Source organism: Carlito syrichta, unplaced genomic scaffold (assembly GCF_000164805.1).
Source record: "Carlito syrichta isolate Samal-C Ts95f unplaced genomic scaffold, Tarsius_syrichta-2.0.1 Scaffold86295, whole genome shotgun sequence".
Classification (NCBI taxonomy): domain Eukaryota; kingdom Metazoa; phylum Chordata; class Mammalia; order Primates; family Tarsiidae; genus Carlito; species Carlito syrichta.
Window position 1 is genome coordinate 169,801 of NW_007030391.1, and position 16,719 is coordinate 186,519.

Genomic DNA, 16,719 nt, shown 5'->3' on the forward strand with positions numbered 1-16,719 from the left:
CGGATGGAGAGAGGGTGCCAAGGCTGGAGAGGGTTGTCCTGGGTGGGGGTCCAGGAACGGGCCCCCACGAAGCCAAAGCCCGGGAGCCGGGGGTCTTGGGCAGAGACCCCGGGCCATTTTTTGCCAAGCCCTGGAAATAGGGATCCTGAACATAGAACCCCCAAGATATCAAGGACAGGGGCACAGAGATTCTAGGTACAACTCCCTAGGCAAGGTTTTGGGGATGGGGTGTGGGACACAGCCCCCATACGGAACTGAGGCCTCCAGGAGGCTATTCCAGACAGAATCCTGACCCCTCCCTGCCTCGGGATCTTTGAACACAACCACCCCCTTGGCAAGGTCTTGAGGATGGGGTCCCTGGGTACAGGTTTCCCACCAAACCAAGGCCTGAGGGGATTCCAGGCAGTCTGCCCCAGGCCTCAGAGGCGTCCTGGGCACAGCATCCCCCCGACCCTTGGGCGGCGTCCCAGGCACAGCCCCTTCTCAAAACAAGGTCTCTGTTCCTGGAACTCCACCCCAACCCACCCCAGCCTGAATAAGGAGAATTTCAGATAACCCTGGCTTAACCCGGGCTTGGTCAAGGGTCCCAGGACATAGGTCCCCAAGGCCACCCCTTTGTCCCCAGGGCTGCCCAGCTGTCTGAGAGAGGCCCCACCCGCAAACAATGCACTGCCTCCCCCTCATAGACCTGCCCCCCTAGGCTCCAGGATTCAGGCTGGTCTGGGGGCGGTTCCCCAGGGACCTAGTGCAGCCCTGTCTGTCTGCAGCATCTGTGGTGATGGTGACGGCGGCTTTGTGTGTGGTACCTGGGGGGAAGGGGGGAAAGCAAGCGATGGGGAGGTGGCTAGGAGTGTGACCCTGTGTTTGTGTGACTATGGCTGTGTATGTGTGCATGCGCTGTAGCTGGTGACTGTGTTGTGTGCCTGTGTGCATGCTTGTGGTGGTGTCTGGGATTGTGTCTGTGTGTGACCCCAGTATTTGTGTGACTGTGTATGTGTGTATGACAGCTGCTCACTGTACAGAACCCTGTACTTTTTAGTCTGCCTGTGTTTGAGTGTGTGCATGGTTGTTGACTGTGTGGTTGTATCTGTGATTGTCTTTTGTGACCCTGTGTTTGTGTGCCCTGGTAACTATAACTGGATAGATATGTGACAGTATACGTGTTAATCTGGAATTGGGCATGTGTGTGACTGACAGGATGTGGGTGGAGTTGTGACTATGTGTGTAAGTGGAGTTGTGTCTGTGAATCCACGTGCTTGTGTGATCTTCCCGATGACTGAGAATGTTTGTGGTTGTGTGTGTACCTGACTTTATATACATGAGCGACACACAACTGCCTGAGCAACTCTGGGTGTGTGACTGCCATTGTATCTGAAGTCACAGTGTGTCTGTGTGACTGGGGTTGTGTGATGTTATGGTGTTTGACAGTGGTTGCGTATGCATAACCATGTCTGGATGTGTGACTGGGGTTGCATAAATGACTATCTCTAGCTCTGTGTGTGATACTGAGTGATCATGTGTATTTATAGTCTTGTATGTGTGATCTGGGGTATGTATTTGACTTGGTGTCTGAAACCCCATTATGAGGAGTTATTTAATTGTGTGTGAGATTAAGACTATGGACATGTCTGTGTGCTGGTGCCAGGTAACGGTGTGTGTTTGTGGGGTTGTGTATGTGACTGGCTTCTGTATGTGACCTGCATGTCAGTGACCCTGGGTAAGTATATGTGCTGTGTCTGTCATAGTCTGTGAGCATGTGGGTGTCTGTAGCTGTGTGCCTATTTTTGTCTCTGTGTGTGTATATGAGGGCACATGCATGCTGGATGACCTGTGTTTGAATTTTTGTGATTTGGGGATGAGGTGACTGGCTGCGCACATGGTTTTGTCAGGACCCATGTGTTCTGTGTAAACCCAGCTATAAACGCCACATCTGGGTCACTGCATTTCTGTGCATACACCTGCACTGTGTACTTGTGAGGTGGGAAACTGAAACTGTACGCTTATATCTCTTAGTGTGAGGCATTCTGCGGGTGGGCTGTGACTTTGTACACCTGTCCACATGGGTCTGTGATTATATGTGGCCACAGACTTGTCTGTGTGCCTTGTGTGTCTGCATGAAGAAAGACAGCGTGGTTCTCTGTGGTGGTGTGACATGATACAGCTGTGTATGGGATACTGGGTGATGGGATTGTGACTATGATGGTTGACTGGATAAATGCAAGACTACTTCTAGAATGTGTATGGCTGTGTCTGAGGGTGGCCATCCTTGGGGAAAGTTGTTTCTGGGTGGTTGCATGCCATACCTTGTGTTTGTATAATGTACAAGGCTATGGCCATCAGTATCTCAATGCATGGTTGTGTGGTTGTGTACAGAGGGCTGTCCATGTAAGTGTGGCTGTTATAAAAGACTGTATGACTGATATTGTTACCAAATGAGAGCATCTGTAACTGGGTATGAGTGACTTTATGACAGCATGTGACCAAAAATGGAGTTAGTGTGACGGATACAGCTGAAGTTGAATGTCCACGTGCAGCTCTGCCTGTGTGTGGGTTCTGTGAGAGCAAATGTGTGTCAGTCTGTGTGTATCCGTGACCAGACGTCAGTGTGGAGCAGTGGAGTATGTGTGACGTGTGTGTGTAGCTGTGATCGCATTAGTGTGTGACTGGGTGGCCAAATGGGTGAACTCTGGGTGTGATTCCGCCTGGGTGGGCCTGTGACATCAGTCTCTTGGGTGGGTGCCCAAGGAAACATAACTGTCACTGGGTGTGGCTGTGCATGTGACACTCTAGTGGATGTGCCTGGGCCCAGTTCTTTGTAGGTGGCTGAGAAAGTGGGAGTGACTAAATGTCAGTAGTTAGTGTGACCAGGTGTCTGTGGCGGGGCCTAGGCAGGCCAGGTCACCCTACATATATGTGGATGAATGTCTGTCATAGAGACTGTGTGCATCTGTGAACATAAACATGGGCCAGATGTTTACAGTGGCAGCTTTCTGTGGCTATTACTTTCTTTTTGTTTTTGTTTTTGTTTTGAGTCGGAGTCTCACTCTGTCACCCAGGCTGGAGTGCAGTGGCGCGCTCACGGCCACCACAGCCTTGACCTGCTGGGCTCAGGTGATCCTTCCACCTCAGCCTTCTAAGTAGCTGGAACCACAGACATGTGCCACCACGCCCGGCTAGGCTATGACTGTTTCTGTGTATCCGAGGTGTGTAGCTGTGATTGTGTCTGTGAGTAACCAAGTGTGCAGAGCTATATGCTAACCTCGTGCTAGGGATAACTATAGACATGAGCTGGTTGCATACGTGTGACTGGACGTTTATGTGGTCCTGGACATCTGCCTAGAGAGGAAGACCACTCTCACACCATCCCCCTGAGTATTGAGGGCCTCCTGAGGCTAGTCTGTCCCCAACAAATGTCCCCCCAAACACCTACTCCTTTCTGGGCCCTTGGAACCAGCTGGCTGATCTCCCTGGTAACGGTTGCTATGACAACTAGGGCTCTCATCAGGGAGCCTGAGATGGAGGGGGCTGACCAAAATCCAAAGGAGGGTGAGGTAGGGGACTGAGCCCCACCCCAAACAAACTTCTTACCTTTTCCTCCCTCTCTTGGGCAGGGTGCACCCAGGAGGCCTGAGCAGCATCTGCCCCCAGCCCCCTGTGGGGCCCTGGGGCCCCCTGAAACCTCCAGGACGGAGCCAGGTGAGTGCCCAGCTTGGGACAGGGCAGGGGCTGAGTGGGTAGATGGGTCTGCCTAGCATGACCAGAGGAACTGTCCCCACAGTCATACAGACTTAATCGCATTCATGAGTGAACAGCCTCAAATGTCTTCCCTGCATCCTCAGTGATTATCAGAATTCACAGACACACACACACACTGATATCCTCCCACTCACAGATGCAGGTCACACACACTCAGACACACATCTGCAGATGACAGTCTCTTTCAGATCCACACACACTTTCTTTTTTTTTTTTTGATTTGAGATCTCACTCTATCGTCTAGGCTGGAGTGCAGTGGCATGCTTACAGCCACTGCAGCCTCAACCTTCTGGGCTCAGGCGATCCTTCTGCCTCAGCCTTCCAAGCAGCTGGAACCACAGGCATGTGCTACCACGCCCAGCTAATTTTTTGATTTATTGTAGAGATGAGGTCTCACCAAGTTGCCCAGGCTAGTCTCGAATCCCTGGGCTCAGACAATCCTCTCACCTGGGATCACAGGCATGAGCCGCCTCGCCCAGCCTCACACAAGCTTGTTAGCACAGTGACGGACGCACTTGAAGATGTGCTTAAGTAGGTGCTCATTCATACCAAAAGTCACATACACAGAATATGTTCACATGGATGGATCCATACGCACAAACGTACAGACACATTCTCAGACAACACTCAGACTCGTTCACTCAGGTGATCACAGGCACTCGCCAGATACAGATGCTCAGATATACACTCTTAGATATGGTCTCCCAGACAGTATGCACAAGCCCACACTTATACAGGGAGCAACCACACTTTTTTTTTTTTTTGAGTTGGAGTCTCACTCTGTCGCCCAGACTGGAGTGCAGTGGCTGCACTGCAGCCTCGACCTGTTGGGCTCCGGCGATCCTTCCACCTCAGCCTTCCGAGTAGCCGGAATTACAGGCATGCACTACCACGCTCAGCTGATTTTTTGATTTATTGTAGAGATAAGGTCTCACCAAGTTGCCAGGTGGGTCTCGAACCTGCGGGCTCAGGCAATCCACTCACCTCAGCCTCCCAAAGCACAGGATTTACAGGCTGAGCCACCGAGCCCAGCTTCAACTACACTTTCACAGAACCTCACAACAGCACCCGTGGGTGCAGGCTCTCACAAAGAGGTACACTTTTGCATAGACACAGTCTCACAAAGAATTTTTAGCACTCACATAGACAACAGCTACATGCTTACACATAATATTCATGAACAAACTCCCAAAGACAAGAAGCTCATGTTTTGGCACATACTCATAGATAAACTACTATACACAGACACACCCTCACCCATTCATCCACACTCTCTAAGACAACAGCCACACAGTCTAACCAGCAATAACTGCACTCTTGGACATAGACATGGTTTCATGGGTCTCTCATATGCACTCATATGCACTCACAGGGGCAGTGTCATCACAGACAACAGCCACATCTTCACACAGAGACACAGCTTCACGGACAACAGCCACAGACATACTCTTTCATTTTTATGTATGTATTTATTTATTTGAGTTAGAGTCTCACTCACAGCCCCCACAGCCTTGACTCAGGGCTCAGATGATCCTTCCGCCTCAGCCTTCCAAGTAGCTGGAACTACAGGTGCATGCCACCACACAGACATACTCTTTCTTTCTTTTTTCTTTTTTTTTTTTTGAATCAAAGCCTCACTCTGTTGCCCAGGCTGGAGTGCAGTGGCGTACTCATGGCCACGGCAGCCTCAACCTGCTGGGCTCAGGTGATTCTTCCACCTCAGCTTTCCAAGTAGCAGGAACCTCAGGCACACGCCACCACGCCTGGCTAGTTTTTTAATTTATTCTAGAGACAAGGTCTTACCAAGTTGCCCAGGCTGGTCTCAAACCCTGGGCTCAGGCAATCCTCTTACCTCGGCCTCCCAAAGTTCTGGGATTACAGGTGTGAGCCACCGTGGCTGGTCAACATACTCTTTCAAAGACACACAGACACACCCCCACAGGCAATATGCACTGAATGCAAGCTCTTAAAGACAACAAGTACACTTTTAGACATACACAGCATGCATTGACACACTCACAACCACTCAGACATCAATGCCCTTCAGCAACAAACTTCAGGGACTTCTACTTCACAACCTTCATAGACACAGATCCCTCAGCATTCTCAGCATTCTCAGATGCATATTCTCATAAACCATTCCCAGACATGCATTCTTCCAAAGAGTCTTCAGAAATACATACACTCACAGACCATAGTTACATTCAGCTATTGCTGCCTTCACAGACACCATTCCAAAACACATCATAGCACATTTGCTTACACACACACACAGTCCCCATCTGCTGTTGGTGCTCCCAGTCCTGTGTGTCCCCTCACTCTCCTCCTGGGACTGTCAGGATGGCTGATCAGTCTGTTTTTTAAATTTTTTTGTCAGTCTCACTCTGTCAGCCAGGCTGAAGTGCAGTGGCATGCTCATAGCTTCCACAGCCTCGACCTCCTGGGATCAAGTGATCCTTCTGCCTCAGCCTTCCAAGCAGTTGGAAACACAGGCACATGCCACCATGCTTGGCTAATTTGTTGACTGATTTTTTTGAGTTGCAGTCTCACTCTATCCCCCAGGCTTGATGAGGTCTCACCAAGTTGCCCAGGCTGGTCTCGAACCCCTGAGCTCAGACAATCCTCTTGCCTCCACTTCTCAAAGTGCTGGGATTACAGGCATGAACCACCGTACCTGGCCTTTTTTCTTCTTTTGAGACGGGGGTCTCACTATGTTGCCTAGGCTGGTCTCCAATTCCCAGGCTCAAGTGATCCTCCCACTCCAGCCTCCCAAGTAGCTTGGACTATAGGTATATGCCACCACACCCAGCCATCTGGCTTATCAATCAGTGAAGACTGTCCAAGTAACTGACCACCTCTACCCCCATCCCACACACCTATCCCCCTACCCCAGAAACCTTGTCTGAGACTTGACACAGTTGTCACTGAGTGGCTGTGTCTCAGAGTTACAGAAATAAGCCACCATTCCTCACACCCACACTCCCCACGCCTGATTCCTGCACCCCTGATGTGTGCGGTTCCCAACTCCTCACTCTATGTCCTGGCCCTGTGACTCTTGACCCCTGTGCCCTCTACACCCATGCCCTCCAATGCCTGACTCCCCATCCTTTGGAACCTCATGCCTCTTGTCCATCAAATTCCAACCTCCAAACTCCTAAAACCTGTGATCCATAACCTCCCCCCCAGACCTCTGTTTCCCTTAGCCTTATTCTTCTGAATCCCCATTGCTCAGTTCTCACTCTCCTGCCTTTCGCTGCTCCTTTCCCGGTGTCCCCTAACTCGAGGTGCTGATCCCATGTCCTCTAACCAAATGACCCTGTAACCCAAGCTCGTGTTATCTGACCCTATGCTCCCAGAGCACTGTGTTCCCTCCCCTTGAGCCCCCCCATACCTTCTGACCTCCACCTTTGACCCACACTGCTGTCCTGTGTCACCAGACGGGGCGGGCACCATGAACAAGTTACGGCAGAGCCTGCGGCGAAGGAAGCCAGCCTATGTGCCCGAGGCGTCACGCCCACACCAGTGGCAGGCAGACGAGGACGCGGTGCGCAAAGGCACGTGCAGCTTCCAGGTCCGGGTGAGTGGGCGGGGCGCGCGGCGGTGGGTGGGGCCGCTCTGCTGTGAGTCTGGCTAAGAAGCCTGGTGCTCTAGGTTGCAGGATTATGTGCACTAGGAGGGCCCTTTATGTGGCGCCCAGCAAGATCGCTAAAGGTCCTATGTCTTAAGGAAAAGACTTTAAGTCCTCAAAGAACTGTGGAACTTCCAGACTTCTTTCAAAGTCGGTATTAAAAACCAAGCCACGACTGGGCGTGGTGGCTCAAGCCTGTAATCCTAGCACTTTGAGAGGCTGAGGTGAGGGGATTGTCTGAGCTCGCGGGATCTAGAACAACCTGGGCAACTTGCCCAGACCTCATCTCTACAATTAAAAAAAAATTAGCCGGGCGTGATAGCGTGCACCCGTAGTTTCGGCTACTTGGAAGGCTGAGGTGGAAGGATTGCCTGACCCCAGCAGGTCTACCGTGGTGTGGCCATGAGCGTGCCGCTGCACTCCAGCCTGGGTAACGGAGTGAGACTCCAACTCAAAAAAAAACGAAAGAAAAAAAAGAAAACAAAACACAAGCCACATCCCACAATCTCTCATACCAGGAAAATATTCCTTGGAAGCTGTCGTGTCGGAGCTCACCCTGTCCTATGCAGGTTCACAATTTTCAGTGGAGTCATTACCACCAGAACATTCTATAGCATTTGCATAGCACTACTGTTAAGGAGTTTCTAGTTTAAACAACCCTGACTCTTTACAGTATACACTACATTTTTATAAGGGAGATGGCAGGATTCATGGCATGGATTATGGAGCTCAGCCTCATCCTGGCTGGATGATGACTGATAATGGTCGTAGTTACTCCACCTTATTTTTCCTTCTCCCGGAAGCGCACCCTGAGTGTGAGGGGCTCTTTTGGGAGATGCAGGAAATGATCGTGGGAGTGAGGAAGGGAAGGCAGCCAAAAAAGAGTGTGTTACTATGGCTTGCCGCTGCAGGCAACTAAGCCTCCCAATGAGGACTTCTGGGAGATCTCATCCCACCTGCAGGTGAGGGAGCAGGGCTGGGGTACCCTTATTCCCACCAGTCATTGTGGGTCACTGACCCAGGCTCTTTCTGCTTTAGGGTGGGCAGAGCAGCTTTGTGTGGCCTGGGGCCCGTGCTCAGGCACAGAGATGCAAATATTGGCACCCAAAGGACCAGAGTGTGGTGTTAAGGCCTAGGGATATTGCCCTGGCAGGGAATCACTTTTCTCATCTGCATGTCTGGGCTAGGACCTGGGTATCCACCTGGTAGAACAAAGGTACAAAATTGATGAATGAATACATATCATGTGCTTAGAATGTTGTCTGATGCATGGCAAATACTCAGTGAACACTGGGGTTTATTGAGGACTGTGCTATTTCATGTCCCTCCATGTCCCCACCCAAGTACCTGGGCCACGTAGAGGTGGAGGAATCCCGAGGAATGCATGTGTGTGAAGACGCTGTGAAGAAGCTGAAGGCGGTAAGTGAGGGGCTGGCGAGAGGGAGGGGCAAGACCAGACGGAAAGAGGCAGCCCTGACCAGGCTCCCTGTCCCTCTCCCTCACCCCAGATGGGCCGAAAGTCTGTGAAGTCTGTGCTATGGGTGTCAGCCGATGGGCTCCGCGTGGTGGATGACAAGACCAAGGTAGGAGGCCGGTGGGGATGAGAGTGAACACCAGTGGGCCCTTCTCTTCACCGTGCATGAACTGGGGTGGAGGAGGCCTCCCCACCTCCTCTAGGATACGCCTTCCTCAGGGACCCTCCAGACACGCCTTGTGCTCACCTCATTGTCATAATTCGGGCCTGAGTGCTGTGGTTATTTGTGAGCTGCTGTAGATGGTGGGTGAGAGCACAGACTGGACCAGCCACCTTAGCTCTGATTACAGCGTGGGGACGCTGGGCATGAGATTTAACCCTTCTGGGCTTCAGCTGCATCATCTGAAAAATGGAGATAATAAACTGAATGCAGTGGCTCAAGCCTGTAATCCCAGCACTTTGGGAAGTGGAGGCAAGAGGATTACTTAAGTCCAGGGGTTCGAGACCACCCTGGGAAACTTGGCAAGACCTCATCTCTACAATAAATAAATAAAAATTAGCCTGGTGTGGTGGCATGCACCTGTGGTTCCAGTTATTTGGAAGGCTGAGGCAGAAGGATCGCTTGAGCCCAGCAGGTCGAGGCTGCGGTGGCCATAAGCGTGCCATGCACTCCAGCCTGGGCAACAGAGTGAGACTCCAACTCAAAAAAAAATGGAGATAATAATAGACCCTACCATTAAATGAAAAAATATATGCAATCTGTTTAAAAGGGTGCCCAGCACATTAAGTGTTCAAATCAATTGTTAGTTATTATATATTTATTGTCAGTCTACCCAAGTTAACAGAAGCACCATGAGGCCAGAATCTGGCATCTGCTTGCTAACCATTGAATCCCCTGCCCCTAGTCCAGAGACTGCCCAAGGAGCTGCCCAGGAGGGGCTGAGAACTGGGTTACTGACAGAACAGGATTGCCACAGGCAGTTTCTTCAGCCCGAAATACTGTTCCCTGCCTTTTTGCCTAGTTCAATCCTCCTCCAGGAAGCTTTGCCTGACTGCCCCCAAACTGGCTTTCTCCATCCTGGCCCCACCCCCTACACCTGTGCCTCTTCCTCCCAGCCTCATCCCCTCTGCTTGTGCCTCCCGCTCCTGGCCCTGTCTCCTCAGGCTGTCCTTCCTCATCCTGGTCCTCACTCTTCTGCCCATGCCTCCTTCATTACTGCCTGGGCTGTCTTCATCTTATGGCAGATCTGACATGGAACTGGGAGCCCCTTGCAGGCAGGGCCCACGGCTGTCTCAGTAACTGCTGGGTCTCCGTCCCGTTCAAGATGGGTTTTCAGTAGACAGCAAGGGGATGTTGAGTGAATACATGAAAGACAGCTCACACTCCTCTCCTGGCCTTCCCGCCCTGCCCAGGATCTGCTGGTAGACCAGACCATTGAAAAGGTCTCCTTTTGTGCTCCTGACCGAAACCTGGACAAGGCTTTCTCCTATATCTGCCGTGATGGGACCACCCGCCGCTGGATCTGCCACTGTTTCCTGGCACTCAAGGACTCTGTAAGTATTACCACGGCTGGCTGGCTGACTCGTCTCTCCAGTGCCCTGGCGTTCCAGACCTTCACCTCTCTGTGCTGGATTTCCTTATCTGAGGAAGGGGGCGTACTCATGATTCTACTTTAGAGGATTATTATGAGACTTGAGTGGACCAATACAGAGTGTTTAGAACAGTGCCTGGCATAAACGAACCGCTCAGGAAAACATTGGTCATTGCCATCATCCTCACTATCATAGTTCTTCCTGTGTGCACAGGACAGTACAGATCTTCAGGGCACAGTGCCACAGATTTCTGCTTATGTATAAGCCAAAATCTCACCAAGATCAAGTTATTGAGAATTTCCTGCCCCTAGCAGGCTCCCTCGGGTCCTTCTCAAACAATACCTCCCAGGGCACCCACTATTCATTCAGCCTCAATTCATTTTGCCAGTGGTTCTTAATATTTTAGGGGAGCCAAGGTCCCCTCTGAGAACTGGACGGAAGTGACAAGTGGACCCTCTTCTCAGAAGCATTGACACAGTTAGGATACTGAGACTTGTGACAGAAAGCCAAATACCAGTGGTTTCAGTGAAGTAGGCATTTGTTTCTGCCTTATGTGGAGGAAATCCAAAGGCATGCAGTGCAGCGTTGTGTGGGGCCTCTGTGTTCAGCAGGGACCATGTCCCTTTCATCTTATTGCTTCTCTGGAGTGTAGTTTCCACTCCATGATTCAAGAAGATGGATACTTATGCTTTAGCTCTCATGTCTTCATTCTACCCAACACAAGGGAGAGAGGCATGAAGAGGGGAACACACTCTCTTCTTTGGGAGGCACATATCCCTTAACTTACATCCCATTGGCTAGAACCTAGGACCAGAATCCATGTCACATGGACATCCCTAGCTGCAAAAGATGGTGGGAAATAGAATCTTTATTCTGCCCTGTCCCCATCCTCAGACTCCATAAAACTCTGGTGGGAAGCCACAGTCTGTTCCCAACACTAACCAGTGTTCTTTGCTTACTGGGATTAGACACTGATATGGCTAAGAGATTGGCCATAGCTGGGATGGGGCGGGGGTGACACAACATCAGTAAGAGTATCTGATCTCAAACCAGTCAAAGTGGGGACCAAAGGGAGGCCCAAACTTTTCCTGTATAATGTCCATTTGTCTAACTAATCCTGAATTGTACCCCACATCTTTAAAATGAAATATAAAAAATACCCCAAACTGGGCTTGGTGGCTCAGCTTGTAATCCCGCACCTTGGGAGGCTGAGGTGAGTGAATTGCCTGAGCCCGTGGGTTCGAGACCTGCCTGGGCAACTTGGCGAGACCTCATCTCTATAATAAATTAAAAAATTAGCCAGGCGTGGTAGCGCCCCCCCAAATAGGCCTTCCCAAGTGAAGGGTATCTCCCCAGCTGAAGGGGATAGGCCTTCTCAGGTGAAGAGGACAGGTCTCCTCAGGTGAAGGACAGGTCTCCTCAGGTGAAGGGGACAAGTCTCCTCAGGTGAAGAGACAGGTCTCCCCAGGTGAAGGGGACAGGCCTCCCCATGGGTGAAGGGCACAGGCCTCCCCAAATGAAGGGGAGAGACTTGCCCGGGTGAAGGGGACAGGCCTCCCTGGGTGAAGGGGAGAGGACTTCCCAAGTGAAGGGGACAGGTCTCCCCGGGTGATGGGAAGAGAACATAGACTACATTTCTGATGGGGAAATGACAAGGTTCTGGAAGAACATGTGGGGGCAGAAATTTCTTTGGTTATTTTTGGAAAATACACTGTCAAATAATTGGTAATGTATTGGATTCAGTGTCAGGCTGTCTGGCTGTGCAACCTTAGGCACAAGTGACACTTTTCCTCTCTGAGAATAATAGCTGTGACTTCTCACAGGTTTGTTGGGGAAGCATTCATTAGAATCACAGACAGAAAGTTCTAAAGAGTCCTCGAGTGAGTGTTCGGTAAGTAGGAACAGTTGCTGTCTATCATTTGAAAACTACTTGGGGAGTCGAAAAAGAGTAGGACCATCTCTGGGTAAAGTGTGTCAGGTAGGATGAATTCCTTCCTACATCTGAGGAAGTGGGAAGTTTTAAACATTAGGCATTGGAATTCTCAGGATTCCCCATGTTTATCTTTTTTTTTTTTTTTAAGTGAAATTCACATAAAATTAATCATTTCAAACTGCGTAATTATGTGGCACTTAGTACTTTTTCAGTGTTGTTTAACCGTCACCTCTGTCTGGTTCCAAAATGTTTTCATTTCTCCTAAAGAAGACCCCATGCCCATGAAGCAGTTACTCCCTGTCCCCTCCCCCACCCCAAACCCCTGGCAACCATAAGTCTGCTTTCTGTCTATGGATTCACCTATTCCAGATATTTCATTTAATGAAATCATGTAATGTGTCTGGCTTCTTTTGCTTAATGTAATCTTTTCTTTCTTTTTTTTTTTGAGTAGGAATCTCACTCTGTTTCCCAGGTGGGAGTGTAGTGTCATGCTCACCACCACTGCAGCCTCGACCTGTGGGGCTTAGGTGATCTTCCACCTCAGCCTTTCAAGTAGCTGGAATCACCTGCATGCACCACTACCATGCCCGGCTAATTTTTTGATTTATTGTAGAGACAAGGTTTCGCCAAGTTGCCCAGGCTGGTCTCGAACCCCTGAGTTCAGGCAATCCCCTTGCCTTGGCTTCACAAAGTGCTGGGATTTTTTTATTTTTTATTTTTTTGAGTTGGCATCTCACTCCATCGCCCAGACTGGAGTGCAGTGGCTGCTTCTGGTCACCGCACCCTCGACCCACTGGGCTCCAGTGATCCTTCTGCCTCAGCCTTCCAAGTAGCCGGAATTACAGGCATGCGCTACCATGCCTGGCTAATTTTTGATTTACTGTAGAGATGAGGTCTCACCAAGTTGCCCAGGTGGGTCTTGAGCCCGCAGGCTCAGGCAATCTACTCACCTCGGCCTCCCAAAGCGCTGGGATTACAGGCTGAGCTACCGAACCTGGCTGGATTTTTTTTTTTTGAGTTGATGTCTCACTTTGTCACCCAGGCTAGAGTACAGTGGCATGCTCATGGCTACCGCAGCCTCGGCCTGCTGGGCTCAGGTGATCCTTCCTCTTCAGCCTTTGAAGTAGCTGGAACCACAGGCATGTGCCACCATGCCCGACTGATTTTTTTTTTTTTTTGAGTTGGAGTCTCACTCTGTCACCCAGACTGGAGTGCAGTGGCCGCTCCCAGCCACTGCAAACCTCGACCTGCTGGGCTCCAGCGATCCTTCCGCCTCAGCCTTCCGAGTAGCTGGAACTACAGGTGTACGCTACCACGCCCAGCTGATTTTTGGTTTATTGTAGAGATGAGGTCTCGCCAAGTTGCCCAGGCAGGTCTCGAACCCACAGGCTCAGGCAATCCACTCACCTCAGCCTCCCAAAGTGCGGGATTACAGGCTGAGCTACCGAGCCTTGCTGATTTTTTTATTTATTGTAGAGACAAGGTCTCACCATGCTGCCCAGGCTGGTCTCGAGTGCTGCCAAATGTAGTTTTTGAGGTTCATCTGCGTTGTAGCATATATCCATAGTTCATTCCTTTTTATTGCGGAACGATATTCTACTGTATAGATATACCACATTTTGTTTATCTGTTTATCCCTTGATAGACTTCTGTGTTGCTTTCATCCTTCGGCTATTGTGAATGGTGCTACAATGGACATTTGTGTGCAAGTATTTGTTTGAATACCCATTTTCAGTTCTTTTGGTTATATACCTAGAAGTACAATTGGTGGGTCATATGATAACTCTGTGTTTAACTTTCTGAGAAACTGCCAGATTATTTTCCACGGCAACTTCTCCATTTTACATTCACGCTAGCAAATATGAGGATTTCAATTTGTCCATGTCCTCACCAACACTTGTTATTTTCCATTTTTTAATTATAACCATCCTAGTAGGTGTAAGGTAGTATCTCATTTGTGGTTTTGATTTGTATGTCCTTGGTGACTAATAATTTTAAGTGTCTTTTTGTGTGCTTATTGGCCACTTGAATACCTTCTTTGGACAAATGTTTCTTCAAGTCCTTTACCCATTTTTAAATTGGGTTGAGTACTTTATGTTATTGAGTTGTAAGTTTTTTTGTTATTTTTTTCTTTGAGTCAGAGTCTTAATCTGTTGCCCAGGCTGGAATGCAATGCACCATCACAGCTATTGCAGCCTTAAACTGCTAGGTTCAGCAATCCATCCACCTTTGCCTTCCAAGTAGCTGGGACAACAGGCATGAGCCACCACACCTGGCTAATATTTTGTTTTATTGTAGAGACAGATCTTGCCAAGTTTCCCAGGCTGGTTTTGAACCCCTGGGAATCCTCTCACCTCTGCCTCCCAAAATGCTGGGATTACAAGCGTGAGCCAAGTTGCCAGGTGGGATTGTCTGAGCCCAGCAGGTTGAGCCGGGCTCGGTGGCTCAGCCTGTAATCCTGTGCTTTGGGAGGCTGAGGTGAGAGGATTGCCTGAGTCCACGGGTTCAAGACTAGCCTGGGCAACTTGGCGAGACCTCATCTCTACAATAAATTTTAAAAAATTAGCTGGGCATGGTGGCACATGCCTGTGGTTCCAGCTACTTGGAAGGCTGAGGCGGAAGGATCACCTGAGCCCAGTAGGTCAAGGCTGTGATGGCTGTGAGCGTGCCACTACACTCCAACCTGGGCGACAGAGTGAGACTCCAACTCAAAACAACAAACAAGCAAACAAAAATTCAGTCCATAGCAATTCTATATGCAAGCATTCAGTGTACATTCAGTGAATTTTGGCAACTGTATACACCTGTGTAACCAACCCCTATCAAGATCTAGGACACTGCCACTGCCCCAGATATCCCCTCATGGCCCTTTCTAGTCAACCCTCCCTGCCGACCCCCAGAAAAGTCCACTGTTCTGACGTTTTTCACCATAGATGAGTTTTACCTCTTGTAGAATTTCAGGTAGGTGGAGCCATGCAGCAGCCGCTCGTTTGTTTCTGACTTCTTTGACTCAGAGCCGTCCTTTGTAACCCTTCTCCGTGCAGATGAGCACTGATGCCCAGAAAAGTCAAGGGGCTCACCTGGGGTCACCCAGCACCTTGCCACTAGAACGCAGTACCCCTGTGTATAGCACAGGGTCTCTAAACCTGCCCAATCTTTCTCCACAGGGCGAGAGGCTGAGCCACGCCGTGGGCTGTGCTTTTGCTGCCTGCCTGGAACGAAAACAGCGACGGGAGAAGGAGTGTGGGGTGACGGCTGCCTTCGATGCCAGCCGCACCAGCTTTGCCCGCGAGGGCTCCTTCCGCCTGTCTGGGGGTGGGCGACCCACTGAGCGAGAGGCTGTGGACAAGAAGAAAGGTGAGGGCTGCCCAGAGGGCCGGCTGGGTGCAGAATGGGCTCAGATGAGGCCAGGAGACCCAGTTTTGGGGGAGAGCTGCAGAGGTGCAGGGACTCTACAGCTTATAAGGAAAGGAAGCAGCCACAGTGTTTGGTTCCAGTTTATTAAGCACACATCAGTTAGAGTTTTGGGGCAACATACTGCAGGCCATAAACTGTTTGCCAGGTCAGGGGGTTCCCAGGCTGTTTAAGCTATGTATCAAGAAGTAAGTTTTGGCTGGGCACGATGGCTCATGACTATAATCCAAGCACTTTGGGAGGCCGAGGTGAGAGAATTGCCTGAGCCCACGAGTTTGAGACCAGTCTGGGCAACTTGGCAAGACCTCATCTCTACAATAAATCAAAAAATTAGCTGAGTGTGGTGGCACAGGCCTGTAGTTCCAGCTACTTGGAAGGCTGAAGTGGAAGGATCACCTGAGCCCAGCAGGTCAGGGCTGTGGTGGCCATGAGCATACCTCTGCACTCCAGCCTGGGTGACAGAGTGAGCCTCCGACTAAAAAAAAACCTCTGGTTTTTAGGTAAACATTGGCAAATATTTTGTAAGCTCTAAAAGAGTATGTGTATTTTAAATATAATTGTACGTATGTACTGAGTCACGAAGTAGTTTAATTTTTTTTAAACTGTGAATTCTACTTTTAAAATGTTTGGAAAACACTTCTTAGAATTTACAAAGAATTTACCACTGGGAACTGATCCAGATTAAAGGAGACTATAGAGATGTGACAGGTTTTAATAGATGCAATGTGTGATCCTGAATTGGATCCTGGATTGTAAGGAAAAAACACTCATAAAAGAAATGAATTGGACAGTTGGAGAAATAGAAATATGGCCTGGAACTTTGATAATAGTATTGTATCTGTGTTGTATTCCCTAAGTGAAAGTAATTTTTTTTTTTTTTTTTTTTTTGAGTTAGAGTCTCACTCTGTTGCCCAGACGAGT

At 49.7% G+C, this 16,719-nt stretch overlaps 1 protein-coding gene across 1 annotated transcript in view; it reads left to right on the forward strand.

Annotated features, from left to right (window-relative positions):
• The first annotated feature begins 780 nt into the window (after positions 1 to 780).
• NUMBL (NUMB like, endocytic adaptor protein) overlaps positions 781 to 16,719 on the forward strand; it is a 28,705-nt gene continuing 12,766 nt past the window's right edge. Inside the window, exons 1-7 of the mRNA XM_008057254.2 lie at positions 781 to 802; positions 3,612 to 3,696; positions 7,194 to 7,333; positions 8,729 to 8,803; positions 8,893 to 8,967; positions 10,272 to 10,412; positions 15,552 to 15,741. Coding sequence (XP_008055445.1) covers positions 7,208 to 7,333; positions 8,729 to 8,803; positions 8,893 to 8,967; positions 10,272 to 10,412; positions 15,552 to 15,741 — 607 coding nt within the window. The 5' untranslated portion in view covers positions 781 to 802; positions 3,612 to 3,696; positions 7,194 to 7,207. The remainder of the gene's footprint in view (positions 803 to 3,611; positions 3,697 to 7,193; positions 7,334 to 8,728; positions 8,804 to 8,892; positions 8,968 to 10,271; positions 10,413 to 15,551; positions 15,742 to 16,719) is intronic.